The sequence below is a fragment of the Grus americana genome, chromosome 3 (genome assembly GCF_028858705.1).
Source record: "Grus americana isolate bGruAme1 chromosome 3, bGruAme1.mat, whole genome shotgun sequence".
Classification (NCBI taxonomy): Eukaryota; Metazoa; Chordata; class Aves; order Gruiformes; family Gruidae; genus Grus; species Grus americana.
The window spans coordinates 117,797,740-117,823,187 of NC_072854.1; the positions used below are offsets into that span (position 1 = coordinate 117,797,740).

Below are 25,448 nucleotides of genomic sequence, written 5' to 3' on the forward strand. Positions count from 1 at the left end.
GCTTGCTAATCTTACTAGCTGTTAAGCGACTAATTATGTTATTTTATTTATTTGCATTTAGTTCTTCATGGCCTTGATTTGGAAAGTGAGCATTGCATCTTTGAAAATCTCAACGGTACCGTGAATCTAATACCACGGAACGGAGCGCAGTGTTCTGTGAATGGTATTCAGGTTACAGAGGCCACACACTTAAACCAAGGTATTACGCAGCGTAATGTCATTTTTGATACAGCATCTTTGTTTCTTTCTGGCCACAGCACTGAAGAAAGCCTATGTGTGTAAAAAGGGGGTATTGTTTAATTAAATTTAATTCCATGTCTTCTCAACTACAACCCAAAACCATCAGGAGAGCCATGGAGCTGTTGTTCTTCCAAGGAATTGCCATGTGGTAAAAAGAGAATTCTTTAGTTATTTAAGCCGTTTCATAATCATAGAATCATAGAATGGTTTGGGTTGGAAGGGACCTCAAAGGTCATCTAGTTCCAACCACCCTGCTGCGGGCAGGGACACCCTCCACTAGACCATGTTGCCGAAAGCCCCATCCAGCCTGGCCTTGAACACTTCCAGGGATGGGGCCTCCACAACCTCTCTGGGCAACCTGTTCCAGTGCCTCACCACCCTCACAGTAAAGAATTTCTTTCTAACATCTAATCTAAATCGACCCTCCTTCAGCTTGAACCCATTACCCCTTGTCCTGTCACTACACTCCCTCATAAACAGTCCCTCACCATCTTTCCTGTAGGCCCCCTTCAGGTACTGGTAAGCCGCAATTAGATCTCCCCGGAGCCACCTTTTCTCCAGGCTGAACAATCCCAACTCTCTCAGCCTGTCCTCATAGGAGAGGTGCTCCAGCCCTCTGATCAGCTTCGTGGCCCTCCTCTGGACTCGCTCCAACAGCTCAATGTCTCTCCTGTACTGGGGCCCCCAGAGCTGGAGGCAGTACTCCAGGTGGGGTCTCACAAGAGCAGAGCAGAGGGGCAGGATCACCTCCCTCAATCTGCTGGGCACACCTCTTCTGATGCATTCCAGGACACGGTTGGCTTTCTGGGCTGCAAGCGCACACTGCCGGCTCATGTTGAGCTTCTCATCCATCAATACCCCCAAGTCCTTCTCCTCGGGGCTCCTTTCAATCCATTCCTCGCCCAGCCTGTAGTCGTGCTTGGAATTGTGCCGACCCATGTGCAGGACCTTGCGCTTGTCCTTTTTGAGCTTCATGCGGTTCGCACAGGCCCACCTCTCCAGCCTGTCAAGGTCCCTCTGGATGGCATCCCTTCCCTCCAGCGTGTCGACCCCACCACACAGCTTGGTGTCGTCAGCAAACTTGCTGAGGGTGCACTCAATCCCGCTGTCCATGTCACCGACAAAGATGTTGAACAGTGCCGGTCCCAGTACCGACCCCTGAGGAACGCCACTCGTCACCATTCTCCACTTGGACATTGAGCCATTGACCACAACTCTTATAATCTTGAGTATGATGTCATTCAACGTTTATACATAAAGTGAACTCCGTGCCAGATTGCTTAGGTTGCTGTAACATTAAGAAAAAGAATACTGGTCTCTATAGGACTAAAATAATGTCAGAGACACCCCCAAGCCCCCTTCCTGAGCTTCAGGTGGGTCCTGCTCAACTCGCTGTTGCCAAATCCTGTTGTATGGCAGGAGATTCAGCTGGAGTATCTGTTAACTGCAGCTGTAGGGAAATGACAAAAAGGGGGAGGCTAACCCTTAAGGAGGAAGTTTAGAGAATTAGAATTTTAATATAAAAGCTTTAAAATCTGGAAATGAAAAAACAGCCGGGACAGCTGGGAACAAAGGTGTATTGTGTCGGCCTGGAAAGGACTGGCTAACGAGTCATCTGGTGAGTGCTGCAGCAGAGGTTCAAGATGTTTTGTCTTCCAGGAGCACTCAGAACCCCTTCCCATTTAGCAGTGAGCTGAAGACCCCTTCAGCAGTGAGGCTGTGAGGCAGCTCAGCTGCTGAAAAACAATGTCACTTTGCATTCCTGGAAAGAAGCTGTCAGAGTAAGCTTATCCTAACAAAGGAAGAACGGGGTGTTGAACAAATCAAGTCTTCCATCTTTTCTGAACTCAAACAAGCACTTCAAAAGTCTGCTTTCAGAAAGTAAGGAGTTTTGGTATAGAGAGGGGATGTTTATTTGTATAAAATCTCTTTTGTAGGGTGTTTCTTCCTGTGAAGTGAGAGGCATATGCGCTCCTTTCTGTTATAGATACAGAGGAGAGGGGGTAAAAAAAAAAAAAGCCCAACCCCATTTGTCTTATGTTTGAGTAAATCCCATTGATAAATTGTTAGCAATAGAAACATTGACACCAATGGCAAATAATACTGTAAATAATAAGAATTGTAGTTGCAATGACTCATCTTTACTTTATGCTACTGCATTTCCAAGGCAGTAAAGGTTTGATGTGCCTCAGAAGAAAGTAGAAGTTTGGATGCTATTTCCCTCTTCCAGGGGAAACATATGTAACAACTTGATTTTTGTACTGTGAACAGTGGAAACATGACTTTTTTTTTTTTCTCCCGAATTTCTGTCTGTCTAAAGAAATTTGCAACTCCAGGGGAAAGGGTTGCTTTGAGTTACTAAATTGTGAAAAACAGCTGCATAAGCTGACCCTGTAGACAGTGTAACTAGACCGACAGAAAGGTGGGCAAAGCTGATGAAATAACTAGTTTAACAACTTGTACGCAATCCACGTATCCTAGCTGTGTTAGCATTTAGTCTCACAGCATGAAGTGCCAGCCTCCTTAAATATCTCCTTTACGTAACGCTGATTAACTGCCGATAGATTTAAATGTTTCCGTTCATCATTAATAACTGTTCATTTGAATATGTGTTAAGTTTTTTAGACTGTCATAGAGTTAAAAAAAAAAAAGCATATTAATTAGCACTTCCTTCTACAGGTTGCTCCCAGCACTTGTGAATTCTGGCTAATGTGGACTAAATGTAACTTACTACAATATTTTGTTATTCTTGAGAACATACAGTAGCATTTCTAGAGGTCATTGAATTAATATTCAGCATTAGAATTTGTCCTTTACCTTAAATTTATCCTCAACTTCAACCAAGTTTTCTGATTTCTAGGCCAAACTGCCAACCCTTCTGTAGTTAACATAACCTCCCACTGCTTTTTTTTATAGTTCGTTACTAAAAAATAAACTTTCAAAAATAAAAAAGGGGCTTTTAGAAGTCGGTAAGAACCTAATTATAGATACCTCTGCATAGTTCCAAAACGTTGATCTGTGTAGATCAGAGATGCTTGATGACATTCAACAGGCAGTCTTCTTAAATATATGTATATATGTGTGTGGTGGATTGGCTTTTTTCCCCTTATGGTCTCTGGTCATTTCCGTATTGGCGTCAACCAGTTAAATTACGAGATCAGAGCTCCACAAATGATAAAAACTTTTTGGGCTCAGTTTTTGTTGTTGTTCTTAGTACTATCACTGTATTTGACAAACCTTTTTTCTTTGCCATTTAACACGCAAGGAGAATAAGAATTGTTGCTTACAGTAAATAAATGGAAAGCAAACCCCACAGCAAATCCAGTTATGTTTCCATGACGACATTTACGCTGGTCTTTGCACACTTGCATTCTGATGGGGAGCCGCATTGTACAACAGCGGACAATCAAACCTGGTGATTAGAAATATTGGACTGTATGGTTTTGACCAGGCTTCTTTTCCAAAAGAGGCTTTGATGTTGATGCTTATTTAAGTTCTGTCAAGTGGATTGTAGAGTTTTTCCTAAATAACAGAATAATACTATAATAATAATAAAAAACACATCATGAAGCAATTAACCAGTGACATGCTTGGATAAAAAAGAGGAGTGTAATGGGAGAAGCGAGGGAATTTGGTTCCTCTTCTAATCTGTGCATTGGGCATGTTGGTGTGAATACTTCCGTAACAGTGCATCGTGTGACATGCACGTATCCTTTCTTCTTTCTCCCATCCGGATTTATGCCACATCTCCTCCTGCTAGGCTCATGATTGTAGAATTCAGAGAAGTTCTAAAAGAGAAACCTAGGAGTTGTTCATATGATCCGTCATCTGGGTGTGACTGTCTCATGCTTTCTGTTAAGCCTCTCTCTCCTGTTTTCTTTTAAATTTGTGAAGTTGGGAACACACGTCTTTATCTGTATATATTCTGAAATTTTAATCCATTTATTTCAGTTGCTTCCACCTAGTAATGTGGTAAGAAATGTTTACCATTAATTACTTCTATCTTCATTTGAAAGTAACTGAGGGAATTTCATAGAGGTCCTCACTGTCACAAAATCCCCCTCCAGGCAGTCAGCAAGAGTGGAACAGATAAAGGTTTGGGACAATGGTGAGCATATGAAGCAGTGGTAGACTAGAACAGTTTTAGCCCTTTCACTACAGCAGTCACGACCATCATGGACCCTTTTAATATGATTACATAAAAAGTATGCCCAGCGCGCTTCTCGAAGGAAAGGTCAACCTGCAGCATCACATAAATTACAGAGATGGTATCAAAATGGCTTTACAGTACAAAACTACGTACAGATTTATGAAAGGTAGTTTTTCTTAAGGTTAGACTGAGGTAAAGGGTTCCTGTGGTCCAAAATTGAGGTGTGTAGGTGGTGAGAAGCAACGTTGTGACTGTAGTGCTTTTTGCCATTTATTTGCCAAGACTGGATGGCCTTATTTGGGTTGATATTCCTAATTAAGCTAATTTTAAGAGGAGCATTCCTTATTACAGACAGCATTTCATTCTCAGATGGTAAGAATTTGTTTGTAGTAAACAGTCTAAGTGTAGTGTTTTCATGTTTTGAGTGTAATGGAGTCCTTTTTCTTTTTAAAAATGCCTCACACCAACCAACAGATAAGTGCTTGATTCTGTGATGGTTAACTAGGAAGACTTCCATGTTGTGACAGCAGTGACAATATACTTCTTAGTAGGAACATTTTAATTGTGGTGCCATTGTCTTTAAAATATAAGAATTGCCCAGAATCACGTTATTTGTGACCTGTACCTTAACTGATTAAATACAGTAATGGATGTGCATTGACCAATATGAATTATTTGAGGTTCTTCCCTCTGAAAATAACCATTAGATATAAAAGTCTAATAATCCTGTTTTCAGTGACAAGAAACTTCAATGTTTTTCTACATAAAGAAGAAAAAGGTAAGCGAGAGTACAGATTGTGGTGATCTGGAGCTCTCAGCGTAGGTAGATTCAAACCTGACTGCGATCAGTAGCGGATAGATAGCAGTTTGTTCTTAGTCACGTTTCTGGATGTTCCCATTGCATTTGATACCTTCTGGGAGCATCCGAAGTAGCGCTGATGAAGAATGTATAGGTCAAATTGAGGCATCTGCTTCCACTGCTTCCTCTACCTGTATTTATTCTTTGACTGCATTGCATGAACATGATTGACCTTTGTGTGCAGGGGCTATTTATTTTTTTTCAGTAGGAAGGAGTAAACTGTATACATCAGTTAACATAGCTGTAACTATGCGTTGTTATACACTTGAATTGTCAAAATGCATTTTCATTTTGTTCTTGCTTAATGGAAGTCTTTGCTTATGTATTGTGTGTCTGAAAAATTATGTGGCATTTTCAGGTACAGAATGTTGTCAGTGAATGGTGTTTGTTTTTCTCATCAGGTGCTGTTATATTACTTGGAAGAACCAATATGTTTCGCTTTAACCACCCCAAAGAAGCTGCTAAGCTGAGGGAGAAAAGAAAGGTGAGATTAAATCAGTGTTTGGGAAATGCATACCTTTTCACAGTTTTCTTGCTAATATAAACATACCTTGATTGTTGTAGAATACTTTATTTTTATTTGCTTTGTATCCTTTAGTTAATATGTCATCCAGTGAAACAAAGTAAGAGTTTGTAAGTACATCAGTGTTTGTCTAATACAAATAAAATTTTATGGTCTGTTGTTAGAGTGGACTGCTGTCGTCCTTCAGCTTGTCTATGACGGATCTTTCAAAATCTTGTGAGAACCTGTCAGCGGTTATGCTTTATAATCCAGGGTGAGTATATTCTAAAATGCAGTTGTTAAAATTGCAACCGTTCTTCATTTTAGCAGTTTGAATGTTCCAAATGGCAGTAACAAAAAGTATTTTGTTCTCAGGTTAATAGTATATGCTTGCTAAATAATGGGCTTCTGAATGAAGCCAGAACTTTTCAGAAATGTTATTTGAACTAGTTCATGCTAGAAAATGGGTTGAAGGGACACTGAGGAACTTTCTATCCTGCTTAAATCTTGCTTTTACCTGGGATTTCTCTACTTAAATACAAGAAGAGTAACTGCATCAGCGAACAGCCACCCTGATAGATCTACCACAAAGTTGTAGTACCTGGAGTCTGGAAGACAACGTGTGCGTTATAATCAAGGCAGTTCAGCACAATAATGACATGGCAAATTTTACATTTATGCTTTCTTCAGAATTACAAGTTAACTATTTTTCCTGAGAAAAATGCTTTGTAAACTGAAAATGAAGGTTTCTTGAGTTCATATAATATCATTACAAGCATAATAAGCCTGGGAAATGAATGTCTTGTGTTCTCACCTATATACCTCCTAGTAGGTCGCCAAATTAGGATGTAGAAAACAGTTTTATTATACAGTTACAATGACATAGACTGCTTATTGTAGAGAAGCTGTTTTTAATGGTTTTACCAGTGTTCTTAAAGTGACTCGCAGAGAATTGATGGTGTTTTGTTCTAATTTTTTTTTTTTCAGTAGCTAGTGCCTGTGTTTTGAATTGAGCTTGAGATGAGGCACTTTAACCACCTAGGCGCTTTTGAAAAATTGACCGTAAATTGAATTACAGGCTTGGATAGTGCAGCTTTATTCCTGAGTTTTACTGCGGGGTTGCTCTTTATCCATTAGAATTTAGGAAGATTGGACAGGTAATAATAACTTCAAGTTAAACAATGTCTTAAATACAGTCAGTACGTGTAATAATATTGCTTCAAATGTGACTGTTACTCTCTTGCTACTGAGCTACCTACGGAGATCTCAAGATAGAGAGCTAGCTGCTGATAAACTACATGTATTTTTTTCAGACAGAGATGAAAGAGAAGATCAAAAAAGTATATGTATTTTTTTCTATTTCTTTAACTTTTCAAATAGTTCGATCCAAAAACTTCTAATGACAGTTGTTAGACATTTTCTGTGGGCTGGGGAAAGTTCCTGGCTGTTTGTTACCTCTGGTTATTGATCAGCTGCCGTGGGCTTTTCCCCGACTAATAATGTTACTCTGCTACAATACTGTTATGAATAATTGTATTATACTGCACGGTACTGACCTTGACTTTGCAGTCAGCATAGAGTAGAACAGATTGTTTCAGCATTGCCTCACTTTCAGCCTTTCAGATTTGCAGCAAAATATAATGGCATGGGCAAGGCCCTGTTGAAGGTGGGCTTAAGAATTATTTCCCTGCCTGAGGAGTTCATACTGTCTCAGACAGTGCCAAATTGTGTCTTACAGAGAGGATTTTTCCTGTAACTCTTATTTAAAAAAAAAAAAAAAATAGAGAAAGTCTGGAGAGTTATTTGATTGTCTTGATGATGGAGTAGATTGCAGCAAATTCTTCTTTTTTCTCTGATGTGTTTTGTGGAATATAGCTTCTTTTTTCCTTATCAGTTTTTCAAACATCTTGCCTTGCTTTCCTGGAAATCAAACAGTATGAATAATATAATTAAATTATCAAAGTATGCAGCAATTTTTAGAAATGCTACCATTTTTCCCATCTAATGCTTCTTGTAAGTTTTATTTCCTTCCTTGAGTGCGATTATGAGAATGCTGCTGAAATTGAGGATAAGATCAGGTGAAATATTCTTCATATTCCCAAACACTTTCTTGCCTGTGTTTTACTAGACTTTAAACTACAAGTAGAGGGTTAATTATTGATATTCTCCTGCTAGTCTGCATTCAATTAATCTTTCTGAACTGGCCTGCAGGAATAGATATTTTGTCCTGTGTCATTTGTAAACGCAAGAAAGGCTTATGCTTAAGGCTCTTGTTACAGGAGGAATGCAGGTCTGCATGCCTGTCGCTTGTTTGTGAGCAACAGACCTTATCCGAAGTTGTTCCCTAGTCACTGTTATGTACATATGGTTTTTTTCTAAGCAAGGAAGCTTATGCTTACATATTTATAATTTTAAACTCTTATCCCTATCTTTAGATGCTTTAACTATGTTTAAAACAATAGATGCTGTACTTAAAAATACACATTGCCCACACACTGCAGAGGTGGTTGTCATCCTAATGCTCAGTGGTTTTTTTTCTTTAAAAAAAAAAAAATCTCAAATAGGTCTGTTTTTACTGCTTTTATGACTGCTGCTAAGAGAAGGTAGGCTCTGAAGTTTGCAGTGTAGTTTAACTGAGCCCTGCTCCTACAAATCAGTAGAAGAAAGTGCCTTCCACCATTGATGCATCTTTATGGGCAGCAATTTGGCAATAGCAGCTTTTCAGCTTAGGCTGGGGTTCCATTACAAATTTAAATTTATTTATGGTGTTGTTAACACTGTTTTTCCTTTGTGAAAGGAAAGGGGTTTTTCTGGTCATGTGGTGAGCTTGTCCAAAGAGGTAGTTCTGCAGAAAAATGTCACTTTAAAGGGAACAGGTACGTGGGGGTAATTGCAAGTTTAAAGAAAAGAAAAATATATTTTGAATAAAGCGGATCCCAAGCATTTAGGGGTTAGTAATAATTCAAAGCCAACGGCACCATATCTGTAAAGAGGTAGATGGCTTGCAGAGGATTTGAGCTCTGTACTTCCAGCTAGGAATGCTGCTTACCAAGTGCAGTGCTCTGTGGTGGTTATTCTTCTCAGTGGAGACTCTGTGCAGCCTGGGTAAAACACTCAATAAATCTGATCTCTGGGTATGAAAGGCAAGATAACTGTACCCAAGGTATTAGGTGAGGGTAAGCATCTTGCTTCCTGGAAAAGTGCAGATGGAAAAGAATATCCTACACTAAATGTGGCTTGGATTTTTTTTCATCAGGAACAATGTAGGATGTGGACAACTTCCTTTGATATGACCTTTTATTACGATAGACTGTAACTCATAACGTAATGGTGTACTGCCCACCAGCCGTGTAGATCTAGATTCAGTAGCTGACCCTCTTTTTCCCTTTTTTTTTTTTTTGACACAACTTCTGTAGCTGACCAGCATTCTGCTTATTGTTAACTTAGCACTTTCAAGACCATCTTTTCTTCCAGTTCCAGTAGTGATAACTTAAAGGCTAGCAACTAAATTTGCAATTTCTGTAGGTTGCAATAAACAGCTTGTAAGATTTAGCATCTTTAGCAATCAATGGCAGAAGAGGCTGTGGGATATTGCCTGCAGTTGTTGTGAAAGCAGATAAATGATGGATCTTGCTGACTGTATCTATCTTTCCTACGTGAAAGCCAGTGTTATCTTTAATTGTGTTTTCCAATGGGTGGTCTTTGTGTGTGGGTTTTTGTGTTTGGTTGTTGATTTCCTATATGTGGAGATAGTTGCATAAAATTTAGGCTTAACATGCAAAATTCTTTGTTTGGCTTGTTCCTGGTCTTTGTCTTTAATCCGTTGTCATGCAACACTGAGTCAGATAATAAGCTTTGGATAAAATAGAATTTTGCACATAGATTTATGCCGAAGATTTCATTTGTGGACCTTTTGTATGCTACATTATATTGTAACTCTAAAACCACTCATGAGAAACCTTGGTCTTGTCATGGATTTAGCATGGGGTATTTTGTGGTTTTTTTTTTTTTTTTTTTTTTAAATTGATGTCATAAATTGGGCTACTGAGCGGCACTGTAACATCTTTGTAGTCCTGCCAGTACTAAGTCTTTCCTAACAGATGTAGTACCAGATCACAATTTTGTGCTGTGTAAATTAAGCTATTGTACTGTGCTAGTAGAACTGACTTCCTTTCTCTGCCGGCTTATCTACACTGCTCTTATGCTAGATATGCCACGTTTTCCAGGAAAATAGTGACTATTTAATTCTGCGCTGATCAGATTAAGTTCCTTTGTGGTAGATCTACAAAAGAAGAAAGAGTGGAGTCTAGTCTTTAATATCTGTGGTTTTTTTTCAATTTCAAGCAAATATTTTTTTCTATTCACAGTAGTGCTCACGTTAATAAAGGGAGTAGAGGTTATATGAAAAAGATTTTTATTATGGATAGACTACACCAGAAAACATCAATCTTGCACCTGCACTTTGTAAAACTGGCAGTGATTTGTTATAGCCAGTGATGTTTTGGTGATGTTGAGATTTATTTTTTATATTTGTTTTTTTGGACTAGCTTCTTAAAGAAACAAGGTTTCTGCAATCATTGACAGCCTGTCCCACCTCCCCGGATTCTCTCCTGTCCTGAAATAACTTTGAACTTGTAACCAGTTTGAAGCAAATACTGCTGAGGGCATGGTCTCAAAAGTGGTGAATTCCTAAATATATTGAGAAAATACGCAGCCAGCTAAGGAAGACAGGCATCATTATTACCCCTGTAGAAATAAAGGCTGCAGCATGAGCCTTCGATAGAGAATAGAGATACTGTGAATAACCCCATGGTAGGAGACCCTTCAGGGGAGCTCAGACCTTCTTAGGCACCGCTGAATCTGCGTAGCGGCAAAACACCAGGCTGCGTTAGCCTGTCTGTTCACAGGAGTATTCTTTACTTGTCTAAAATACATCAAATGTGCATTTTTAAAACAGCTAGGTGTAGTGTTTGGAAGCTGTTGTTTGGAGTGTTGATGATGATCCATATTTGGCTTTGGGAAATAGCCATTTTCCCTGAAGGAAGAACACTTCTGCATAGTTCATTCCTCTTCCCTGAGCAACCTTTTGAGCATCACTGGCTTTGTTTCAGTGTAAGGTAAAGCTGATTGTTGTGAGGCTAGTGTTGAAGGTATTAGAGATGCTTCCTCAAAGAGAAAATCAGAGAATTTTCACCACTGACCTGTTTTTATATCAGACTGATTGCTATGATGACTCATTTTCCCTGTATCGGGTCTCAATCAAAAGCTGGTTACCATTTTTATGCATATATAAAATATATTTGCGAAATTATGTGTTTTATAGGACAGTCAAAATATCAAAAGATTCTTGCTCTGGGTTTTGCACATTATGTTAGCTGATCCAAAACATTTTGCTTCATTATGGCTTAGCCAAGCATGGGAATACTTGTAAATCATCTTTGCCAGCTGTCTAAGCAAAGATGATCTACATCTGACAGCGCCCAGCGGACATCTGCATTTCCACAGACGAGAGCTATATTCCCCGGGGTCTATATTTTGGACTGAAGTAATGATGAATATAGTGGTATTTGTCAGCCGAGCCCTAGGTAAGAAGTGATAACTAACAGCTATGAATTCCCGAGGTAGACCATAGCCACAGCAAGGGCTTTTGAGGTATAGCTTAATAAAAAAAATAAAGGGGACGATGGGACGTGCAGGCTAACCATTAAATTAAGCTTTTGCTTTCTGAAGGTCCCTTAAGATTGCTTTTTCTTCTCTTTGCATATCTTCATGAATTTTGCATTGCTGCTACAGAAATTATGATAAAATTAAAAATATGAAGTAGTTGTCATCTCTCTCTTTGTGCTGTAATGTTGAGATAGTGCCCATCCTGGACATAGTCTTAATGCAAATGTGAAGGGGCTCTTGGTGAGACATTTACGTGAAGGCTCTGGATGTTTGGAGTTGTGTATAAAAATCTACATTTGCTAATCTCTTTAAATGAATTTACGAAAAATAGGGAAAAATGGAATTTGTTAAACTAGTCTTTCGCCAGTATTGCAGTGGTTGGAAAAATGCTTCTTGAGCATGTAGGAATCAAAGTTCATTTAAATTGCTTAATAAACGTTAGATTATTGGTGTATTTTTTTTTCCATGTTTCCAAGGGCAGTTCTTTTTTGTTGTAGGCATTTGTATGATTTTTAGAAAGAAATATTAAAACCACTTTATTTAAAAAAAAAAAAAACCTACAGAATTGGAGTCATGACATCTTAAACTGCAGTTTATCAAATACTTAAAGTTAAACTGTGTTGCAGTCTTACATTTTTCCAGTGTTTATGAACTGTCTCACTAACCTACAAACTCCTTAAGCTGTAGTAGGCCTGAAATAATGGAATATTTGTGTATTTGGTTGAATATTCCAGTCCTTATTTAATATTATTTTGAAAGATTTCTGTAAAAAAAACCTATAAAACTTTGAAAGGAAATTAAGAGAAAGACTTTTGCACAACTGCAATAAGAGCTGATATTAAAAATGACATAAAATACTCAATTTTTAAGAACCTCATCAAACTAAATACACTAAAATCTTGAAATATTTTGGATGAATGGGTTTGGATTGTGTTCTCTGTCTGAATGTTGCAAGTTGTAGGAATATGAGGTTTTTCAACCTCACTGATTACATCATAGTAATGTTTGAGGTTTTCTTCTTTTTCTTGGGAGAAAAAGGAAGAACTATAAGCATACTGTAGAATAGTTTTGTAGCTCTTTCCCTTCTCAGAAGTGGCCAAGTTAATAAACCATAGGAAGAGGAGCATCGATTTAACGATCATTGGCATTTGAAAAATGTGTTTAGAAAGAATAATTATTTAAATTTTACTTTTGAGTTGTGCTGTGACAAATGTTCTATGAATCTAACCAATTTAACCTCTAATAAAACAAACTGTTGTTGACTTTAAAATATCGTGTACCGCTAATATGTTTTTTCTATCAATTCCTTTCTTAATTGATCGCTCTGTTTCCCCCTGCCTCCCATGGCAGTCTTTTCCCTGTAAAAGGACCGATCTGTCTAAGGTAGAGAAATTCAATTTCTATGTATTGATTGCCATGTCTGCATGTAGTTAACTCGCAGAAGCTATGCTAATCATTTATCTGTCTTGTTTAACTTTACTTTTTAAATAGCTGGTTTTTTCCCCCAGAAATTCATTTACTTTTCTGTTTGTACTCATGTCAGACAGCATGATATCTAATTTGTAACCCTAATGAAGGAAGTATTTTCTATTATTGTAGAAAGTAGTTTTATAAAACTCTTTGTACCGTTGTTATAATCTTCTAAACAGACACTGAATTGCATCATATCATCCTATTCTTTGTGATACACGGGAAATAACCTTTTTACTGTGTTTTTTTTTTATTAGGCTAGAATTTGAGAGACAACAACGAGAAGAGCTTGAAAAATTAGAAAGTAAAAGGTAACATTCTCTATGGTTTTTACATGTGCACGTATATATATACACACACAAGTTGTAGACTCGTTTAAGTCATTAATTTGGAATCACGGTGTTAGCAAGTACAGGATCCTGATATAGATAATCTTATTTTGTTTTGTATTTGATGAAGATTTTGGTTATTTTCTTGAACTATTCATTCTTATTGATTAGTAACAGACAGACAAGCTGAACTGTAGCTACCTGTGATCTTTGGCAAAGAAAATACCAAATGCAAAGGTATGAGGAGGGTAGACTATACAAATGTAATATGTTACTCTTGCTCTTAATTTTCATGGTATTATTTTAAAAGATGGCAAATGACATTATTCACATCTTTTTTTTATGGTTTAGTTACTTTTGGATTGAATCTTGATTGGAAAAACTCACATTAGAAACTCTGCTTCTCTTAAATAAAACTGTAGTGCTGGTACGGGCATACCAGTCATACTTATCAGAATATTATTTCGAAATCAGTTTGAAGTACAAAAGAAAATATTGTTGCCAGGTGGCAAACTGAGCTGACTGTTCTGGCTGCTCATACCTGCTAAGTAATAGCTCTCACCTTGTTGCAGATCACAGCATTGATGAGATTCATAAGCTGAAAGACACTTTCTGCCATCTCAGTTCAGACTGCTCGCTCTGTTTTGGAAGAGCTGTTTATGTAGTTGGACTAAGTTAAGTAAACTCTGAAAAAGCCTGAAACTCTGAAGCATTAGAAGATGTTATTCAGAAAATGATGCAACAGAATCACTGATATTTATCCTCTTTGTTATGTTGCTAGGATTTGAATTCAGTTTATATTGAAGTTGCTTTGCTTGTGTTTTAATTTATCTGACTTTAACTTCTCGCACAACAACCAACCAACTTGCAGGTTGTCTCTGCATGTATTCAGGCGATTGTATGATGGGGATAACGGTGACCTTCAAATCTCAGTCTGTCCTCATTTGGAATGCACTAGAACCTTTAAACAAGAGATTGCACAGGACATAATAATTTGTCTTAAAGTAATTTCTCGCTCAAATATGTCTGTTCCTAATCTTATAATCCTGTTTATAAATAATTCAGTTGGGTTCACCTAAAGAGAAGACATTGTTTTTATTCATCTGTTGGCTTAAATTTGGTGAGGTAAATTTCTAATCAAGTCCTTTTATACAAGTTTGTGTATATGAGAATGTATGTATATATAAACATATATATATTCACTCTTCACTGTGTTCTATCAGTATTTTCATTGGATTTGACAGAACTAATACAGTCTAATTTTCTACTAACACAAATGCTGTGTAACGTATTTTCCTGTAACTTCATGTATCTGCAACTTTTTATGTTGAAATAGGCTATAGGCATTGTCTCATGCATTGGGTCACTTCCAAGCAATATAAGATCTTACCCTGTGGCAAAACAAAACTATTAAAAAAAGAAACCGTTATATATGCTGCAAAATCCTTGTCCAAACCTTTTTTAACTCCTAAGGCATATGTTGTCTTTTGGAGAAAAAGAGAAGTTTGAAATATTGCATGTAAATGTTTTACTGTAGGAAACAAATAGAAGAGATGGAAGAAAAACAAAGATCTGACAAAGCAGAACTTGTAAGAATGCAGCAAGAAGTAGAGTCACAGCGCAAAGAGACAGAAATAGTACAGCTGCAAATTAGAAAACAGGAAGAGAGTCTGAAACGGAGAAGTGTTCACATTGAGAGCAGGTTAAAGGATTTGCTGGCTGAAAAAGAAAAATTTGAAGAGGAGAGATTACGGGAACAACAGGAGATAGAGCTTAAAAAAAAAAAGCAGCAGGAAGAAATTTTTGCCCGAGTCAAAGAGGAGCTGCAGCGACTGCAAGAACTTAATCATAATGAGAAAGCAGAGAAAATGCAGATTTTCCGTGAACTAGAAAAACTTAAAAAGGAAAAAGATGAACAGTATATTAAGCTGGAATCAGAGAAGAAGAGACTTGAAGAACAAGAAAGGGAGCAGGTGATGCTGGTGGCTCATCTAGAAGAACAGCTTCGAGAGAAGCAGGTCATGATAGAGCTCCTGAAGAGAGGGGATGTACAACGAGTTGAAGAAGAGAAAAGAGATCTTGAAGATATTAGAGAATCTCTTTTGAAAGTCAAGGAAGCCCGATCTGAAGGTGATGAAAACTGTGAAGAGTTAGAAAAAGCACAGCATGATTTTGTAGAGTTTAAAAGGAAGCAACTGGAACAGTTAACTATTTTGGAAAAAGATTTAGTTCAACAAATAGATCACCTAGAAAAGGAAATAACAGATGAAAAAGGAGCTCTGGAACGCTTAAAATTTGCACATGAAGAAGACTTAAATCTCAAGAGAGATGATGAAAACTTTGTGGATGCCATCCTCAAGGCTGAAGAAGTTGACAAGATAAAACCAGCGGAGTACAGGCTCCAATCTAAAGTACGCCAGCTTGAGTACCTGAAGAGTAATCACTTGCCTGCTCTGCTGGAAGAAAAACAAAGAGCTTCTGAAGTCCTTGATAGGGGCTTGCTAGGGTTAGATAATACTCTCTATCAAATAGAGAAAGAAATAGAAGAAAAAGAAGAGCAGCTTGCCCAGTATAAAGCTAGCACAAATCAGCTGCAGCAGCTTCAAGAAACCTTTGAATTCACAGCCAATGTAGCTCGTCAGGAAGAAAAGGTTCGGAAGAAGGAAAAAGAAATCCTCGAATCAAGGGAAAAACAGCAGAGAGAGGCACTGGAGCAGGCTGTTGCTAAGTTAGAAAGGAGGCACTCTGCTTTGCAACGTCGTTCGACAATAGACTTTGAAATTGAAGAGCAGAAGCAGAAGCTTGCCACCTTGAACAACAGCTGCAGCGAACAGGCGGGTCTGCAGGCTAGTCTAGAAGCGGAGCAAAAAGCCCTCGAACAAGACCGAGAACGGTAAGTGTTGTGGTAGCTTCCATTTATTAGAACCTGTCCACAAAAAGTGAATCATTTTATACCTCGGCTGTTGAGGGAGCGACTTGTTCTGTGTCCCAGTACTTGAGTTTCTTGATGAGTTTCAAGTAGTTTACCTAGAATTGAAACTCTGTATTGCTTTTTAAAGGATTCCTGCTCACTCATTAATTTCTGTTGTGTTCAGATACTTATCCCATCCTCAGCAGTATAGTATTTGCATTAGCCATCACAGTACTTAAATCGATCAGTTTACCTATTTAGAAAGCTCAGCCAACCTTATGTTCTGCCCTTACAAAATCACGTATCATCTAACAACTTTTTTTCTCTTGAAATATTAATGTATAATGTTTTGTTGCTTTTTGGTAAAAAGCTAGATGTTTATTCAAGACTTGGAGACTGATAGTTGCAGTAGACTGCCAACTATGTGTCTCAACTGATGCCATCAGTTATAGACATGATACCTGGTACTGTAGCCTAACATTCAGGTTAAATATGGGAGGTTCAGAGAAAAGTGGTTCGAGTAAGGAAGGGTCCTCCTTTGGGGAGGAAGAGGAAAAAATCTTTGGCTTTATTTTTTGGCCTGAGCAAAAATCCACTGGGATTAATGCATTTAATCCATGCAGAATGGAAAAAGGGCAGAATTGCCATTTTTGAATGTGTTGTCCGATTTGCTAATACTAGAGCTTTAAAACTTGTCATTATTGATACAACAATGATGTGCTGTTTTTTTTTTTTCTTGAGGTAGCATTTGTCATTTGGTTTTTAATATTCCACTCATTATCTGACTCTTCTTTCATAAGTCCTTCAAACAGATGCTTGATTAGAAAAACCACCTAAAAAAAGAAACTTGCCTATAGCCAAATTGAAGAGCTCTTCTGTATCCTTTTGCTTTTCAACCATTATCAGAAGAGAATAGCTCCTTTCTATACCCCATGTAAAGGTCACTTTTTCAACATTTAGTGCCACATTGTGTGGATTTCAGTGACGCATTTTCAATACTGATGTATCATTTTGTTGTGGATATTGCCATTATTTTTCATAATTGTCTTGAACATAAAATCTCATTTTCTACACTAAGCATCTCGCTTGACTAAAGTCAGCTATAAATAACTGGAGGTTCCACAAAAAATAGACAGCTTAGCCCTCAAGAGATTGCTGGGTTGTGTGATAAGTGAAAAAATATGTTGTCAGCTAGAAGACTGAGGTTTGGAAAAGATACCAAGGAAGCGAAAAGGTCTCTTTTTTTCTTTTTTTTTTTTTTTCTTGTTTACTTTTAAATCGCCTTGCACAAACTAAATAAAACTTTGAAGTCCTTCAGTCAATTGCCAAGGGGCCTGAATAATTCAGTTCAGAATGTTCTTATGAATGTTGAGGCAAAAGAAAATCTTAAGATACATGATAAGATGTTAAATGTTTCAGGCTACTTAGCGCTCTTGTGTTTGAGTTTACACTTCAGAGTACACAATGTCTTGGGCACCATAGTAAGCATATGAATTGTATATGTTTCTTATTGTTTATCTAGGTATTGTTACGTGATGATGTGCTCTGATTCAGATCACTGTTAACCCTCTGGAAATGTTTAAATGCAATATTTATTTGAAATGTTCTGTGAGCATAGGTCCATCATAACTGGATTTTTTTTAAAATTTTTTTTCCAGTTTGAATAGTATGTTAGCTCAAATTCTTTCACCTACAGGGGTGACTCCCAAAAGGATAATTTGAAGTTAACTTACACTGGAATAATGCATACACGTTTTGTCATCCTGGCAGAGGTTTGCAGCAATAGAATGAACATAAACCAACTTTAGAGTTGTCTTTGAGACAACGGGATGTATTGCTCACAAGTGGCAAGGTGCAGTTTTGTGTACTTACTAGTGCATGCATCACACGGCTGAATAAGTTTATAGCTATAGGAAGTGATATCTTTTGATAGTAGGATGTTTACAAATCAAGAGATAAGCTTTGTTCCTTTAATGTAATTCTGATTTTTGTGGTTAAATTGATTTTCCATAGATGCAAACACTCTCCTATATCCATCAGCCATCTTCCATCCACTTTCCCTCAGGATGCAAGATTGCTTTGCTGCTCTTCAAAAGAAACAGATGGCTTCTGGCAGTGCTGCAAAAAGTACTCTAAAAATGAAGTAACAATTCAGCCTGCTTTACTCCAGCCTAAGCCTTCATGTCTTTTAATTTTCTGTTTTAACGTCCAGGATGGGATAAAGTAGTTGTAGCATTGTGCTTCATTTTAGCTATATGCAACTGTAGGATAAGCAGTAGAATTCCAACTTTGCGTGGTTTGCCCTGCTTTTGCAGGAACTTCTTTCCTTTTATTCTTTAATTTTCAAGTAACCTCTCAAAAAAACAATTACCTTCAGAGACAAAAGTTGTAATGGAAATGGAGAAGATTATGACTGTGTTACTAATCTAATCTCAGCTACATTACAAGTGAGAAGTGTGTTCTGCGGATTACTTCGTTATAATATAGCTTAATTTGACTAAGTAATAAATATTGCAAGAAATGCTTCTTATTTTATACTAGATGCCTCGGGCATTTTCAGTCAAAAATACGGTATCCAATTTTACATATTCTATTCTGTGCATAAATCTGGCTGATATGAAATGTGTTTGTTAAAGTGAGGAGGTTTCTGTTTCAAAAGATGATTTATTAGGTATATATGAAATAAATACTAAATGTTTTATTTTGTAAGTAATTTTTCCAAAATATATTTACAGGCAACAGGAATAACTGGAAATAAGGTTTATATGCATAATACACTATTTGAAGATTTTCTTACATGTTTTGCCACATCATTGTTTTAGGTTACCTTTTTTTTTTTGATTGGTGCTGTAGTTTCAGGTTTTTACTCACACACACCCCCCCCCCCCCATTTATTCATTTACTTTACACTGGAAGGTAATAACTGAGGTCATTGATAGAGTTCTATAACGAGGAAAGCTTATTCAATTGATCCTAATAGGTTAAGTCTTCTGAATTAATATTTGATGTGCTGAGCTAGATACCTTTTGCATTGGAAGTTACTGAAGTTGTTTTATTTAACTTAATACTGCTGTTGTGATGTGTTTTTGATCTGTCTCTATTTTCCTATCTAGATATGCTTAAAGAACAATTACCATTTTTTGTATCTTCATAATTGTTAATACCTACAATCTGACATACATGTATCCATCCCAGTGTAAATGCAGTACTTCCCATAAGCACTATGGGAACCGACTCTAAAACAAAGCGAATTACATTTTAAGATCTCTTTGTAGCCTGGACCAGGAAATTCAGCAGCTGAAGCAAAAAATATACGAGGGTGATGGTGGTCAGAAAGGAAATCATGGAACATTTGAAGAGAGACTCTCCCATACCACCTCCCCTACCAGCCCAACAAAGCCACAGCCACCCGCTGCTCCGCTAGTTGATGATAGGTGGGTAACCTGCATTTCTGCGATATTTTCGTAGGAATGCAAACAGTAGCTTTAGAAAAGAAATATTTTGAAAGATTGTTCTGCCAGGGTTGGGTTTTAATTAAATACTGTAATCGTACTTAAAGACTAGTCTGGAAATAAAATTAATTTGCTGTGTTTTACTTTAAATAACCAACAGGGTAATCTGTTGCTCCTGTGCATTTTGTTTTAGAGTAGAGGCTTGTGAAACTGTAGGCTTAAATGTATTTATATTTTTCTTGTGTGTACAGTCACTTGTCTATATACTATTGCTTTATGTATACTTAAAGCAACAAAGTAAATGAAATTGTCTTAGGCCTTTTTTAATAGGGCAGCTGCCTGATATCACTTAAAATATATTTCCTCTCTGTTCTTTTTAAACTGTTTACACTTAAACATGCAGTTGTTAGTATCAACTCGTGGAACATTCCTTCTGTTTGAAGACCAAACCTTTGTTAGCCTGAGTTGCTGATATTGCAAAAGTGATAAAAGCAAACCATTAAGTAACTAAAGAGGCAACCCCAGCCTTTTATTTCTTCTTCATCACTCTTACCCTCAGTGCCGCTTGTATGCAGAGCTGTACGCGTAGCACTGGCTTAACTTGTGGTCCATTAAATTGTCTAATTGTGATAACAAATTGTTAACCTTTGCCTGTTAAATGAGCACTTGCTCCGAAGTCCATGTTCCTTAAGGAGGGATAAAACTGGTCTAAGATTAAGCCTGCCAATGAAGAGTTGTGCAGTACTTAGGGTTCGTAAGCGTTTCAAAGAGCCCTTTAGCTTGTCTTGATTTTTATCTAAGAATATACTTCTTTTTTCTTCCATACTCTTCCATATCTTGAAGGATAAATGCCTTTATTGAACAAGAAGTGCAGAGAAGGCTCCAGAATATTCATCATAAAGCTGAGGATAATGATTTTAGCCTGTCCTGGTCGACAGAAAGTTTAAAGGTGAGCAGAGATAGGTAGGAAGTCCTGACCTTCAATGCACCATGTGTAACCACTGCTTTAGTTTTTGTTTTTCAATTATTTCCATGTTTTCCTGTGTTTACTTAATTTACCAAATAAGTAAACAGTAAAGTAGGAATATCAGTTTTAGATTTTGATTGTCTTTCTCCCCCCCCCCGTTTTATGTTGTATTCCATTTTTTTGCAGGGAAGAGTGTGTAAATGGCAATGGGAAACTTGCAGATAAAATTAAAATCTTCATTTTGTGTCTGTAAAATACATTGATAAAATTCCATCCAGAAAAACAGTAATTGTTTATACTTGCAAACAAATGCTCATTTAAAAAATGGTGATCTAATTAATCCAAAGATGGGGTTGATTGACTTCTAAGCCAGTGGTTTAATAAATATCAGTAAGAAAATAGTTATTTTTTGCTATTAAAAAGAATGTCTCTTCCTATGAATGCTTTTAAATGCACTTACACAAGAAAGGCACTCTTTTTAATAATCACCTGTACCTGTTTTGTTCTTAGGATAATGAGAGGCTTAATAATGGCACTGTTCAACGCAAGCTGAAGTATGAGGTAGGTCATAATTTGTCAGAATGAAATGGTTGTCTTAAATTATGGCATGCCCTGTAATTAAATTTCTTAATGTTTAGCTGCATAATTAGAATTTTGAATTCACAGCAAGATAAATGGCTAATAGAGACAGCGATGCATTCTGCCAGCTGGAATTGAAGTGATTTTTTTTTTTTTTCCAGATTTTGCCTAGCTTCTTCCTTACTTGAAATGTGTGGTGTTATTGTGGATCTTTCTTCCTTGTTTTGTCATGATTCTTAATTTGGAACAGTATCCCTTTCCTGATTTTTAGAGGATAAAAGCATTTAATGAGGAGAGATTGTCTGAATTCAGAATACCACTTCACACTTTTGACTCAGAGTGAACTCACTACTGTAAGGGTGTCTATAATATCAGCAAGTAGCATTGGGCAAATTTGCCTGTGTCATGAAGGATTCATACATGTAGTCTTAAACTAAGACTTAGACCCCTCACTGCATTTGGTTGCCTAACTTTTGCTTGAAACACAGTTAATTACTTGTCTTGGTGAGTAAATCCTAAATACCTTTATGGATTTAAACCTTATTAGTGGGAGGACTGCAACACCTCTAATTTGGACTCTTTTTGACTTTTATACTGTTATTTTTAAACTGTGTTGGACTTTTTATGCTATCTTGGATAGTATAGGATTACTTTTTTGTGCATGTGTGGAAAAACAGTAAAGGGCTTATAAATTTCTGCGTCACCCTTTGGCTTTCCTGTGGTTTTTGAGTAAAGCAAGTATAAACCAAGTGAAATGGATACTGTACAAAGAGAAAGCAGTGGTGGGCTGGGAAGATCAACCATTCCTGAATCAGACCTCAATCACTTCTGCTGGATTTTCTCTCTCTAATTCTGAGAGATTGTGCAATGATTGTACCAATTTTGAATGATTGTACAAACCTAATCAAAATCAATCCTCAATTCAAGAAATGTTCAAATCAGAAGGGTTTATAAAGACGTTTCTATGTTCTTCTTTTGAAATTTTTAACAGAAAAGTCAACAGTGGCAGCCACATTATGGCTTTCCATTTATGTCTAAAGATGGCAGTTGTGCTTCTGAGTTGTGTGGAGAAAACACAGGAGTAAGAGGCCATAAAACACAGAAGGAACATTCAGAGATGTGGGATTTATTTTCCAGTTCTGGAAGAATCTCCTCCCCTTTTACATCAGAGAAGGCATTTGAGAATGAAAGGAGTAATTCAGAACAGGAGAGCTTTGCTTGTCGTTGTGACATTGAAAGTAGTTTAATTCACTCTAAAAACATTAATACTTTAAAGAGTAAGAATGTTCCTTATCAGAATGTTTTATCTACTTCTTTACAAAGTCATGACTTAAATAAGGTAGCTTATTCGCTTTGCAAGGTTGAAAACTTCAATCATCTTGACGATAAAATAATTACTTCTTGGGATTGTGACAGCTCAAGAACTGAATCTGATTGTTCCCACTTGAAACAGCTGTCTTCTGTAGGATCCTTAATGGGTGCTAATGAGCAGGCTGACTTTAACAGCATATCATGCCTTGTCTTTTCTCAGGCTAATGTGCGTTCTGAAATAATAACTGGTAAAGAAAACAGCCCATTTAAGACAGTGCACCCAACAATTGAAGACCAGTCTGGTAATTCTCAGCTTCCAACACAAAAATCCTCTGATTTGATTTCTTTTAAGTCAATAGTTTCTCATTTTGATGTGAGCCCAAAGCACACCTATGGTTTGGGATATCTTTTCAGCAAGCTTTCCTGCCTTTACAAAGATACCAGTAGTCAGCTGCTCAACAGTACGGTGGTTTCTAAACAAATTAAGGAGCTGGGAAGTTTGTGTGATGGAAGTGAGAGATGCGCACAAGCGGTATCATTAATAAAAAATTTGCCATTTATAAGAAACTTGCAGGTAAATATATTCTTCAAGTCGGATATGAATCAAGACATGCCCCACTCTACTGATAACGCCAAAGCTCGTACTGAGAATGTCATTCAGCCTGAATCCCCTGTGCAAGAGGCTATCACGATGCGCATAAGCACAGAAACCTCCAATGCCTGTGCAAGAAAGCCCTCTGAAGGATTTGCGTGCTGTTGTAAAAATGAAGAGCTGGAGAAGAGTCTTGTGTTAAGACAGCAACTTGTGCGTTTTCCTGATATCTTTTTGAAGCTTCAGGTCTGTTCTCTGGAGAAAGTGCTGGAATTTTTGACCTGTGCCTTACCTCAAATTTGTATTAGAATGAAGGAGTTGAAAGGTATATATTGGCTCACTGTTGGCAATTGCAAAAAACCTGATCCAGAACCTGCTTGCTTGCTTTTGTTCAACTCCGTTCTGTATGTTGTTGTTTCATCAGTCGAACAAGATGTCTGCCAGAGTTCCTTGGCAATGTTTCGTGAGGTTCCCATCGTCATGATAAAGGAGATTCAAGTTGGCTTTGCTGGACAGAATATTAGTCTTCTGTGTTCTGCTGAAGAGGGTTTACTCACAATATTTACCTATAACAAACACTTCACTCAAAGAATTTGCCGTGATATAATGAGCGTTTTGATTTCTGCAACAGATGACGCTGTTTATTTAAATCACCAGCTCTTGAAAGATGATTTGATGCAGATTGCGCTTGACTGGACATCAGAAGTAAATGACTTAGTGTTTTCAAACGGAGTACGATTGTCCTGCAAATTTAGGACTGAATTAGCTGATCTGGTTTACTTACTACACGAAAATATGGGAAGTATTAAACCTTCATTAGGTGACATTCATGTACTGCTGTATACCTCAGTGAAAGTAGACTGTGCTGAGCAGACTGTGTATAGAGCTCTTGTTCTTACAACTACTCATATAGGTCTCTTAAGGGAAAATAATGTCTTTTATCCTGCGTCTAACTTTTTGGATGCTTCATGCCAGCGATCACGGTTTGACAGCCTTGAGTTGTACAGTTTGAATGATATCCGATGTGTAGTTTTGCCAGACAAAGAGAATTTCACAAAAGTTGAGCTCGTGTTTTCTAGAAGGAGCAAGGTTGGATCTGATTCAGGAATTGGTTTTTCTCAGTACTGTGAAAAAGAAATAAATACTCAACTGACAGTCATCCCATCAATTCCTCAGAGCAGTTTGCATATCCCTTTGGAAATCTGGAAATTAACATTCAGTTCAAGTGAAGAAGCCATTTGGCTAATTATGCATCTGACTAGGTATTGAAATCCAAATACGTTTAGATACATTCAAAATAAGAGGCTAATGAATATTGATAAAATATTTTATTTTTTATTTTTGTTTTTAATATCAATAAGCAAAAGAGTCTTCTGAGTCTGTAAGGGAATACCATAGGGAGTGTACACACATCTTAGCAAAAATTGTTATTACCTGAGTGCTTGCTTTCTGTGGGTCTCTGATATGCTGTACATATATTTCCTTGGGAAAGTGAGGAAATTCAATGTTTCTATTGTGTGTCGTAGGTGGATCAAAACTATAATTACAGCTGTGCCTTCTGATTTCCAGTTTGGTTGTGTTTTCTGGCTCCCTCCATCTACTATCTGTCTTCATTACTGTCTTCTCCATTCCTCCTTGATTACCTTTTCCTTAATCTTTCTGAGTATCTTTGTTTTTCATGCTTCTCACTTATTTAATGACCTTGATCTCAGTGTTTCAAAACATCTGCAATACCTTTTTTTTTTTTTTTTGTGGTCTGAACGGCAAGGTGCGTTTAGATTCCTATGGTACTTTCACTGTATGCTCTTAATACTAAGAATGGTTTTAGCTTTTATGTGTACAATTTTGGGAAGAATAGCATTGACAACTCTCTTCTGCTTTGGAGTTTAGCGTGAAGAATTGGTGCACTCCTGCACTGAAGTTTGTCACAAGTGCTAAAGGAGTTGGGTTTTGGCTTATTCTAAGCGTGTTGGCTGAGTTACCGGGAATTGATGGGTTTGCCATATCTCTTTTCCCTGGGTTTGCCCCCTTTGCCTAGAGCCAAGACAGTGTAGGCTACGTGGAAGCGGTGAAACAGAACAAGAAAAATGCAGAGAATATCCAATCCTCTCTTTAGATTTCTGCCTCCCCTCCTTTTCTTGTAGGGAAGCGATGCATGGCTTTAAGTCATTCCTATTTATTTTGTCCAAATGGTTAATTTGTACTCTGCCACAATAGAATAAGTTCTTTATATTCCCTTGATGTTAGTGCTTAAGGAAAATGTGATGTGAAAATGAACCCAGTTAAAGGATGTAAACAGGTGTTTGTTGTGCTTTAAACAGCATTTTGACCTCTGTTCATGCCAACATACCTGTGGTAAGACAAACATTTTGGGGTTTATGATCTGCATACGTGTTTCTCATGCTGTTAAATGGATAGT

General features: G+C 37.4%; 1 protein-coding gene across 8 annotated transcripts in view; it reads left to right on the forward strand.

The window, feature by feature from the left end:
- KIF16B (kinesin family member 16B) overlaps positions 1-25,448 on the forward strand; it is a 142,291-nt gene that overhangs the window by 66,891 nt on the left and 49,952 nt on the right. For 5 of the 8 annotated variants that reach the window (XM_054820489.1, XM_054820490.1, XM_054820492.1 and 2 more), the window contains exons 15-23: positions 62-199; positions 5,651-5,733; positions 5,937-6,025; positions 12,769-12,801; positions 13,146-13,199; positions 14,755-16,110; positions 19,404-19,562; positions 20,424-20,529; positions 21,058-21,108. In XM_054820489.1, coding sequence (XP_054676464.1) covers positions 62-199; positions 5,651-5,733; positions 5,937-6,025; positions 12,769-12,801; positions 13,146-13,199; positions 14,755-16,110; positions 19,404-19,562; positions 20,424-20,529; positions 21,058-21,108 — 2,069 coding nt within the window. Of the gene's footprint in view, positions 1-61; positions 200-5,650; positions 5,734-5,936; positions 6,026-12,768; positions 12,802-13,145; positions 13,200-14,754; positions 16,111-19,403; positions 19,563-20,423; positions 20,530-21,057; positions 21,109-21,287; positions 22,081-23,001; positions 23,202-25,448 lie in introns of those variants that run through there. The other 3 variants (XM_054820494.1, XM_054820495.1, XM_054820491.1) reach the window with 3 other exon arrangements.